At 53.4% G+C, this 10383-nt stretch overlaps 5 protein-coding genes across 5 annotated transcripts; 3 read left to right on the forward strand and 2 right to left on the reverse strand.

The window, feature by feature from the left end:
- BDW47DRAFT_114593 (BAG family molecular chaperone regulator) lies at positions 1–1479 on the forward strand. The gene has a single exon (XM_024814686.1). The coding sequence runs from the start codon at positions 55–57 to the stop codon at positions 1300–1302; it is 1248 nt and encodes a 415-aa protein (XP_024667116.1). The 5' UTR covers positions 1–54; the 3' UTR covers positions 1303–1479.
- An 867-nt stretch (positions 1480–2346) lies between these two features.
- On the forward strand, positions 2347–4073 carry BDW47DRAFT_10252 (uncharacterized protein). The gene is made up of 2 exons (XM_024811887.1): positions 2347–2632; positions 2700–4073. Exons 1-2 carry the CDS (start codon positions 2540–2542, stop codon positions 4065–4067), a joined length of 1461 nt encoding a protein of 486 aa, XP_024667117.1. The 5' UTR covers positions 2347–2539; the 3' UTR covers positions 4068–4073.
- Positions 4074–4648: 575 nt separating this feature from the next.
- On the forward strand, positions 4649–5561 carry BDW47DRAFT_114596 (glutaredoxin). Its single transcript, XM_024814687.1, has 3 exons — positions 4649–4873; positions 5083–5181; positions 5262–5561. Exons 1-3 carry the CDS (start codon positions 4822–4824, stop codon positions 5417–5419), a joined length of 309 nt encoding a protein of 102 aa, XP_024667118.1. The 5' UTR covers positions 4649–4821; the 3' UTR covers positions 5420–5561.
- BDW47DRAFT_114597 (chalcone isomerase domain-containing protein) lies at positions 5562–6920 on the reverse strand. Its single transcript, XM_024814688.1, has one exon. It carries the CDS (start codon positions 6904–6906, stop codon positions 5590–5592), a length of 1317 nt encoding a protein of 438 aa, XP_024667119.1. The 5' UTR covers positions 6907–6920; the 3' UTR covers positions 5562–5589.
- A 730-nt stretch (positions 6921–7650) lies between these two features.
- Positions 7651–9520, reverse strand: BDW47DRAFT_114598 (elongation factor 1-alpha). The gene is made up of 4 exons (XM_024814689.1): positions 9357–9520; positions 9169–9239; positions 9052–9110; positions 7651–8998 (listed from the first exon to the last, which is right to left on the reverse strand). Exons 1-4 carry the CDS (start codon positions 9359–9361, stop codon positions 7751–7753), a joined length of 1383 nt encoding a protein of 460 aa, XP_024667120.1. The 5' UTR covers positions 9362–9520; the 3' UTR covers positions 7651–7750.
- Between the last annotated feature and the right edge of the window lie 863 nt (positions 9521–10383).

The following is a 10383-nucleotide window of genomic DNA, read 5'->3' on the forward strand; positions in this document are numbered from 1 at the left end:
ATATAAAAGGGAGCCATAAAAAAAAAGGCAAAAAAAAAAGGGAATCAAAAACCCATGAGCTTATCATCCTCCTCACTCGGCGACAAGTACGCTCTGTACCTGGACTCGCTGGCCGCGCACATTCGTCCCCGTTGGCAATCTGTTCTGAATCAGGTGCTGACTTCGTCTTCGTCGTCTCTTTCTACACTTGATTCCTACTTATTATTTCTATCCGAATCATCATCCCTTACCATCCCTATCATCGTTACCATCCTCCTCGCATCCATCCTCCTCATCATCATAATAATCATAACCATGTCCTGGCACTCCCCCCTCACCAACTTCCTCCGCCGCACCCCCAACACCAACAACACACCCTACACAACAGTCCCCCACAACCCGCCCTACATAAGCCCCGACGACTACAGCTACATCTCCCCCGACGAAGCCGGCACGCGCTACGAACGCACCCGCTACGCCGCCGACTCCGCCTCCGACGATGACGGAGACAACCAACCCGACACCCTCCTCCTCAAACACCGCAAAAACACCTACGAGCTGCACTTCCCGGCCTACGCCATCAGCGACGGCACGCTGACGGTCGGGCAGCTGCGCAAGCGCGCCGCCGAGGTCACCCGCACGCGCGACCCCAACCGCATCGTGCTGCTCTACAAGGGCGAGATTCTGCATAAGGATGCCGTGCCTTGTTGTGCGGAGGGCTTGAAGCAGGATTCGGAAGTGTTGTGTGTTGTTTCGGAGGTGGAGATGGGGGAGGGCACGCCCAGTGGGTCGGATGTTGATGTTGCTGTCGGGGGGTCGAAAACTGCTGGCGGGGTTGCAAATGACGGTGCAGAGCAGCAGCAACAGCAGCAGCAGCAGCAGACACGCACCCGCAACCGCAACCGAAACAAGAACAAGAAGAAGCTCGCGAAGAAGGACAAGGAGAAGGGCAAGAAAGATACCACCACCGTCCCAACGGAACCCGCCCGACCTGCCCCGACCACCACCACCGGGAGCAGCACAATGCCTCCCCCGTCCCCCAACCTCAAAAACTACCCCACAGCCCGGGACCAAGTCGAAGCGCTGCGCGACTACCTCCGGCGGGAACTCGTCCCGCCCTGCGAGGCATACGCGCGCTCTCCCCCAACCGAGGAAAAAGCGCGGGTGTTCGAGAACCGCAAGCTGAGCGAGACGATCCTGGCGCAGGTGATTCTCAAGGCGGATGGGATTGAGCCGTCGGGGGATGCGGAGACGAGGACTGCGCGGAAGGCGTTGATTAATGAGGCGCAGGCGGCGCTGGGGTTGTTGGATCGAGTGGGGTGATTTTTTTTGTATTATATACATATATATATTTTTTTTGTTTTTTAAACATGTTATACATATTTGTTTGGGGACTTGTGGTTGGAGGGAGTATGGATTGATAGGATGGTTGATACCGTACTCGCCCTAGTATCTACCTAGCTCATGGTAGATAGTATACTATCAATCAGGAGAGTAGCTAATCACAATCAATCTCATCTACTCCGTACTAAATACTAAGGTACCAAATCAAAGTACCAGTGTAGATCAAAAGACGTATCATTTAAGACACCAGAAACAGCACCGACAGCCATCCCTCTACACTAGTCTCTGTTCGACCTAGTACCGACTAGTAAGGGACTTTACTGGAGAATAGTAGGATTATACCCAGGAGGTCCAGTCCCTTGTACCCCCTCCTCAAGTCCTTCATACGGATTAATCTGGTTGAATTAGGTGAGATGTCAGCTATAATCTCGTCTTTATAGAAGGTTGAATATGACAGTCCACATGGGAAAGTCAATTTCTATCAGGCAACACATGGGATATTCTGCCTTCTCGGTATGGTAAAAAGGAGTCTTCTCCTGACTAGTATAATAAATAGTGAGTATTTTGGGACCAGCCAAGCCTTCTTCACTAGTCCAGACTCTCTCTCTCTCTCTCTCTCTACTCAGTACTCACTACTGTCAATCCTTTCTTTCCTTCTTTCTTCTTTCTTCTTTTTCTCTTTCTTCTCCTTGTCTTTCCGTACTCGAGGATATCTCTTCATCTGGCCTTGTTGTCGAGTCACAATCACTATCTTAATTATAATATAATAATAATCTTATTGGATTCACAACCGCCACAGTCCAGCCACACCTTTTTTACGCTCGTTTGAAACTCAACTCCTCCTTTCCTTTCTTCTTCCCCTCTTCCTTCTCCTCACTTCTTTCTCTCTTCTTCTCCTCGCAGCTCAGCTCAGCTCTCTCCATCGGTTGGATCAATCACTAGTCTCTCGTTATCAATTTTCCTCTCTATATTTATTTATTATCTTTGACTCCTTCCTCTTACTTTTACTCGATTCTTTGATTGACGATTCCTTTTCTTCCTATCTATTTCTATTTACTATTTTTTATAACTTTATTGAACATCACCTACCTCTCCTTGACTGCACGTCTCCATTCGCCAATATCCACCAATCACCCATTCATTCTGGCATGGCCTGAAGGGCGTCCTGTCTGCTCGGTCCATATCTTCCCCCGTCAGCTGGTCTGGCTCTGCCGGTATGGCCGGCACCACCACCACCACCGTTACCGATACTTGGTCTCCCCCTGTCAATGAAAATCAATGGGACTACGCCGTTCCTGTTCGGCGGAATGTACGCACCATTCCCCCCGATTCTCGTCCCCACCCCCCATTCCTATCCCCCCCACTAATCCTCGTAGAGCGCCCGCCGCCGCTCCAAGTCCCGTTCCTCCCAATCTCGCGACCGCGACCGCACCTCCAAATGCTCCCGCAGCTCCTCCCTCTCCCGCGCCGCCTACCACGAACAGTATCGCGGCCGTCGCGATGCCAGCCGCACTCGACACGGCAGCGAGGCCGGCCTGTACGCCCACGACGCCCCCAATCGCAGCCGCAGCAACGTCCGCGACTCCGACACCAGCCAGATCAGCGGCTCCTGGCGACGCAGTGACATGAAGGATGGCCCTGACACCGAGCACGAGAACTGGATCCACCGCGACAAGTTGGCCCGTATTGAGAGCATGGAACTGCACCAGGCTGCTGTGATGTTCCAGCGACGCGCCCACGAGTCCGGCCGGTCCACCCGCGCCCGCAATCGCAACAGCGGCATCAGCGAGTATTCGGTGGCTGGCCCGCCCCCTGACCCGACCGAGTCGTTTCCCGATCTGCAGGAGGAGCGGGCGTCGGCCTTGGGGATGTATGACGATAACACCCGTGACGGGGACTGGGACCTGCGTCGACAGGAGGAGGTCACGGAGTCGGCCGCTCACATGTACCGCCATCCGGGCCAGCACAAGAGCGCGTCTCGCATTCCGATCCCGGCTGGCGAGTCGAGCCCCCCTGACGACGGCAGTCCATTGAGCGGTGGCCACAGCCGACCGGGCAGCCGCGGAGTACCCAGCGGATCGAGTGCCACTGCGCGGAAAACCTCGGGTAAAAACACGCCGGGGACGACCGCCCGCAAGACCTCCGCGCCAGCCGGCACCCGCAAGACCACCCCGCGCAGCCGTGCAGTCTCGGGGGCACGACCGACGACGCGGTCGGGCGAGTCCCGTCCCACCACAGCAGCCAACCGACCCGAAGGGGATCCCCCCTGGCTGGCAACCATGTACAAACCAGATCCCCGTCTACCGCCCGATCAACAGATGCTACCGACGCACGCGCGCCGACTCCAACAAGAGCAGTGGGCCAAGGAGGGCAAGACGCCGACGACGTACGACCGCGAGTTTGCCCCGCTAGCCATTGGACCAGACGGGCCACCTGACAAAACGCCCGACGCGGAGAAACCGGAGAAGCCAGAAGAACCCGCGGACACGAGGCCTGAGGAGAAAGCAGAAACAGAAAAGGAGTCCAGACCCAAAGAGCACCCACCCCCTCCCCCACCATCCATCACCTCGCCCGACCCCCAGCGCAGCCCCGACCTGGGACGCGTCAGCACGGCAACGGGATACAGCCACATGCCCAAGGTGCACGAGGTGCCGCACTCGGGGGTGACGAGCAGATGGAGTCCCCCGGTGGTGACTGCGCCCGAACCGGAGAAGAAGAGGGGGTGTTGCTGTATAGTGATGTAATTTCTCTCTTATCATTTTAACTCTTTACCTTTTACATCTCTGCCTGCCTCTTGCTTCTTGCTTCTTGCCTCTCCTTTTCCTTTCTTTTCCTTTCCTTTCCCTTCTTTACTTTTCACTTCTTTTACATTTTTATTATTTTTTTTTTCTTCATTTATTTCATCCAGTCTACTGTTCTTTGTTAGTTGCATGGTTAGCGGTGGTGTTGCCATAGGAATATGGTTCTTCTTTTTCTTCTTGATTTGATTTGATTTGTTGAGATTGTCGATATAGATCAATATATTCATTTACCGAGTACAGAGTACGGAGTACGGAGTATACAGCGTAACGATAGCAGAGACCAGAGGCAGTATAGAGAGCAGGGTAGAGACACAGACATAGACAGGTAAGTATACAACGTCCCTCCAACCAACCAAGCCCACCACGTGACACACACACAAGCACCTCAGGTATCAGGTATCTAAGAAAGAATGATCACGTCATCCTCCACCCACCCGCATTAGTCATCTTCTCCATCCCGACCTCTCCCCTCAAAGTAAGTTAAACCATGTCAAACCTTACCAAGCAAACCACCGACGAAGTACGAACCAGATCTACCCCACCCCGCCACAACATATAACCCCCCCCTTCCTCTCCTCACCTACCTAGGTCCTCTCTTCCTTTACTTTATTTCAAGGAGTAATTAAGGAACACCGCCAAAATCCTCACCTCAATCTTTACCCGCCTGTTCGGCACGTCGTCGACTTCTCCTGCCATCATGTCCGCTGCGAAGGTTAAGGCTGAGGGGTTGATTCAGGAGAATGCTGTCGGTATGTACCTTGCTTGGCTGGGATGGCTTTATTTTTTACTTGGCTTGGATATGGGTTTATTCCCTGCTTGTTTGGTTATGGGTTTATTATATGGAGGGGAAGATGTCAAGGGGAGGGGTGAAAAGAGGAAGAAGAAGAAGAAGAAGAAGAGGAGGGGAAATGAACAAACGCTAAAGAATGCAATGAACAAATGCTAATGGTAACTACAGTGGTCTTCTCCAAATCCTACTGCCCCTACTGCAAGGCTTCCAAGTCTCTGCTGAATGAGCTGAACGCGAAGTATACGACCGTTGAGCTGGACCAGATTGGTTCGTCTTTCCCGTCCTGGAATACATACACTTGTGTGAATGAATCAAAGATAAGAACGCTAATACTCTATCTCATGAAGACGACGGCGCCGCCATCCAAGACGCCCTCCAGGAAATCAGCGCCCAGCGCACCGTCCCCAACATCTTCATCCAGCAGAAGCATATCGGCGGGAACTCCGATCTGCAGGCGAAGAAGGCGGACCTGCCTGCTTTGTTGAAGGCGGCTGGGGCTGCTTAAATTATACTTGGCCTCTGATTGATTTTACCATGCTTGGCTTGGGGTTAGATTTATACTATGCTTGGCCTAGATTTAACTGGTTATACGAGTTGAGAGCATGGCTTTGCTGAGATAGAATCAATATTGTTACAAGATTGGACGGACCGTAAACTGAGTAAAAGAGAGTAGAGTTAAATGGTCCCAACAGGCCGCTCCACCACCCCCATCACCCCATCAACAACACTCCGACGCGCCCCATCACTGGACACATTCTTCCCAGCCAGATAATTCAACCACACCAGCCGACTAATGCGCTCATCGCTCACACGGCCCAAAAACCGCATCCCAGACTTCCCCACCTCAGCCTGCACCAGCCCCTCCAGCGCACCATCCGCGTCACGCACCAGCACCAGCGTCTGCCCCTTGGACACGCTCTTCTTCCCGCCGCCGCCCCCGCCCCCAAACAGCGCCTTGAACTCCCCAACCGCCGTCCCAAACGACTCATCCTTGAACTCCCCCTCTTTCTTCCCCCCGCCAGAAGAGTCAGACGTATCAGGAAGAGGCGAAAGAGTATACTTCTGCGCACGCGCAGCCAACCCCCTCACCCACCCATCCCGCAGGTGCAAAAAGTCCGTATTCCGCGTCGGCACAACCCTCCACGCCATCCGCAGCCCGCCCTCCCTCAGCACCGCGCTCCAAGCCGCATCCCCGCGCTCCTCGTCCAGCAACAGCTTCTTCAGCGCCTCCCGCTCCCCAGGCACAAGGCTCGTCGCGAACGCGACACTCCCCGCCCCCGTCGTCGGCTGCACGACGGCCGGCGAGTCCACCTCCTTCGGCGGGTTGACGGCCGTGCGCACAAGCCGCTGCTGCAGCTCGGGGAGGTCCTTCGTGGCGATGTACAGGCCCACGACGTAGACCTGGATGCGCAGGAAGGAGACGGTGCGGATGCCGAGGCCCAGCAGCTGGTATTCTTCGCTTGCGCCGTCGTCGCCCGATGCGGGGAGCGCGTCGCCTGGCTGGAGGGTGCTGGAGCGCGTCGGGAGACGCATCGTGCTGGGGAAGTGCGGCACGGAGCTCGTGCCGGTTTCCACTTGCGTGCTGCCGTCGGGGCCCTGCAGGATCATGGCGGGGCTGCTGGCGCTGGTGTCTGGGAAGCCTGGGGGGCCGTCGAGCATGGTTTTATTCTTGCTGTCGCTGTCGCTGTTGGTGGTGGTGGTTGTGGTGTTGGGGTCGAGCGTCTCCAGCCCGAATGGGTCCAGTTGGATCACGCCGTACATGGCGACTGCGCAGGCGGCGATGCCTGCGGCGGAGAGGCTGATGGAGCGGCGGGACTGCGCGAGGGCTTGCTCGCGGGCGCGGGTGTCGGCGCTGGAGCGGAGTGGGTTTGGGGGGTGGGTTTGGCGGAGGGGCGTGCTGGTTGTTAGGGGGCGGCGGGTGGGGAGGCGGAGCTGCGGGCGAATGCACCTGCGCCAGGGGATGGCGCCCTGGATTGATGATGGTGAAGCCATGTTGAGCGGGTGATGATTGGAGAGATGGGATGTCGATGGATGTTGGATGTTGGGTCGGGTCTGCGGGTGGGTTTACTATGGGGGGTTCCGGATCCGGGTGCACGTGACTATGGTGCCATGACTCTCCATCTGAGTAAAGAGTACAATATAGGACGGTTAAGAATATGGGATTGAGTAGACTGGAGTTGAATCATCATTGGCGGTATTTGTTTGGATGACTGTTATATTGGTTGAATATGTCTAGTACTTAGTATAGTTGGGTAGAATATTGTTGTAACTGCTAAGCTGCTACTCGACATATACGGCCGTCAAGATATATAGTCACCAACACCATCAATATCTGTCCCACAACAATCAAGACCGGGTTATAACTATCATACATTCTAAGCATTATTAAACACTCACTGAAGCATGAGTATCTACAGTAGTATACACCACTTGAACATCCGTCACGGTGTTATCTTACTGAAGATTATGCGTCTTTCAGGAATAGCCAGTTGGATAGGATTCGATGACTGAACTCCTACATCTACTACTGTACAGTGGAATCCAAGGAATATAGTGCATGGATACTACCGATACATGAGACAAGAGTACTTGGATGAATGTGATTGTATGGTAAAGGAGTTGGGTTGCCCATATCTTAGCTATGAAAGATGTGTTAAGTGGTGAGATGCACCGCCAAAGGCTGGCAGCACCCATCAAAGGCTCTATGACTACAAATACGACTACGTGTGGATATAGTTTGAATCATTATGTAGATTTACTACATAGTCTAGTACCATTCATAAGCCTTTTCAGAAATTCATCACGGCATCTCGGTTTTCCCACGAAATGAACCCATTTATTTCTTGCCGGCCTTCTGGGCGGCCTTGGTGACCTTGCCGGAGGAGGCGGAGGCCTTCTCGACAGCCTTGACGACACCGACGGCAACGGTCTGGCGCATGTCACGGACGGCGAAACGACCCAGAGGGGGGTAGGAGGTGAAAGCCTCAACACACATGGGCTTGGAGGGAATCATCTTGACGATGGCGGCATCACCGGACTTGATGAACTTGGGGTTCTCCTCGGTGGCCTTACCGGTACGGCGGTCGATCTTCTGCTGCAGCTCGGCGAACTTGCAGGCAATGTGGGCAGTGTGGCAATCCAGCACGGGGGCGTAGCCGGCGCCGACCTGACCGGGGTGGTTCAGGACGATGACCTGGGCGGTGAAGTTGTCACAGCCGCTGGGGGGGTCGTTCTTGGAGTCACCGGCAACGTTGCCACGGCGGACCTCCTTGACGGAGACGTTCTTGACGTTGAAGCCGACGTTGTCACCGGGCAGACCCTCCTTGAGCTGCTGGTGGTGCATCTCAACGGACTTGACCTCAGTGGTCACGTTGGCGGGGGCGAAGGTGACGACCATACCGGGGCTGATAACACCAGTCTCGACACGGCCGACGGGAACTGTGCCGATACCGGAGATCTTGTACACATCCTGCAGGGGCAGACGGAGGGGCTTGTTGGCGGGACGGACGGGGGCCTCGATGGCATCGATGGCCTCCAGCAGGGTCTTACCGGTGACCTTGCCGGACTTGCCCTCCTTCTCCCATCCCTTGTACCAGGGGCAGTTGGGAGAGGGCTCGAGCATGTTGTCGCCGTTGAAGCCGGAGATGGGGACGAAGGGAACGGCCTTGGGGTTGTAGCCGACCTTCTTGATGAAGTTGGTGGTCTCCTTGACGATCTCGTTGTAACGGTCCTCGGACCACTTGCAGGTGTCCATCTTGTTGAGGGCAACGATGAGCTGCTTCACACCGAGGGTGAAGGCAAGCAGAGCGTGCTCACGGGTCTGGCCATCCTTGGAGATACCAGCCTCGAACTCACCAGTACCGGAGCCAATGATGAGAATGGCGCAATCGGCCTGGGAGGTACCAGTGATCATGTTCTTGATGAAGTCACGATGACCGGGGGCATCGATGACGGTGACCTCATACTTGGCGGTACCGAACTTCCAGAGGGCGATATCGATGGTGATACCACGCTCACGCTCGGACTTCAGCTTGTCCAGCACCCAGGCGTACTTGAAGGAACCCTTGCCAAGCTCGGCGGCTTCCTATATCTTTATTAGTATGATATCTTGGATGTGTGACCTGAGAGTGATCCTACCTTCTCGAACTTCTCGATGGTACGCTGGTCGATACCACCGCACTTGTAGATCAAGTGACCTAACAATTGTAAGTATCCAAAGCCTGAAGTATATGATATGGGTGGTGAGGTGCTTACCAGTGGTGGTCGACTTGCCGGAATCGACGTGGCCGATAACGACGATGTTAAGATGAGTCTTGTCCTCCTTACTGTTGAGAGATTGTTAGCCAGTGTTCTTGATGATAATCATCACATCTCGATCAAGACGATGATGATATGATGATGATGATGACGATGAAAAAATCTTCATCCAGGAAAAAACGTACCCCATTGTGACGGTAGATGTGATGAACTTTTATTAAAAGAAATAAAGGTCTCGGAAGATGCTCAGATACTACGGCTTAACGCGTAGAGGTGCTGAACAAAAAGGTAAGTTAGAGAGAGGATGAAGAAGGAAAGGAGGGAAGAGTAGGAGGGAGGGGAAGATATACGTACTGATGCGGACAAGGGAGGGAAAGAAAAAAAAAATTTGTGGGAGGGGGAGGAGGGGAAATCCTTATATGGAGGGGCAAGCGAGCAGGCGAATTACGCCGGCGGGCTCAAACCCTTGGCGAGTCATCCGTATTATTGGATATGGAGGGGGTTGTTGCCCCACCAGACAACTGCGGGACCAGCGCAAAAATCTTCACGGCGGAGTCCAATCCAGAACTTGACTTTGCCCGCTCTTGGGCTGGCTTTGGGTTGACCTTGGTTTTTTCTTCTCTTCTTGAGTTTTATTTTTTATTTTTTTCATTTTTCATTTTGATTTTCCCGTCTTCTGCCCCACTTCCATTATATTACCTAGTCTATGAGAGAAAAAAAAAAACTACAACTTAGTAAGTTTGGAATAGGCAGAACTGGGCATCAACGCAGAGTGGGCTGTGACTGTTTTGTGAGTCAAAACTGGCATTATCTCTCTATCACTGCATCTGTTGGTATTGTTTGCATTAATACCCCGCGGCAGACTCTCCCTCTGATTGGTTCATTAGCGGGCGGTACCCAATGTACTTTTTATCTTTGATCTTTTTTTTTTTTTTTTCCGGTGGCACGGTGGACAGTGGACAGTGGACACTAACAGTCCAACAATGTATGGCAATGCAAACCGTCAATCAGACTCAGCCCCTTGATGTCAGCCGGCATCAATTTTTGATTTTTGATTTTTTTTTTTTTTAGTTTCTTTGTTGACTACGATGGACCATGCATGTGCCCCTCTTTCTTGAATCATCGGTTCGGACTCCCTTTTAGTCGTGTGCTCTTCCTAATCTGTTCCCCGATGCTTTTTTGAGGTTTTTTTTTTTAAGAGGAAAAAAAAAA

Source organism: Aspergillus candidus (genome assembly GCF_002847045.1).
Source record: "Aspergillus candidus strain CBS 102.13 unplaced genomic scaffold BDW47scaffold_118, whole genome shotgun sequence".
Classification (NCBI taxonomy): domain Eukaryota; kingdom Fungi; phylum Ascomycota; class Eurotiomycetes; order Eurotiales; family Aspergillaceae; genus Aspergillus; species Aspergillus candidus.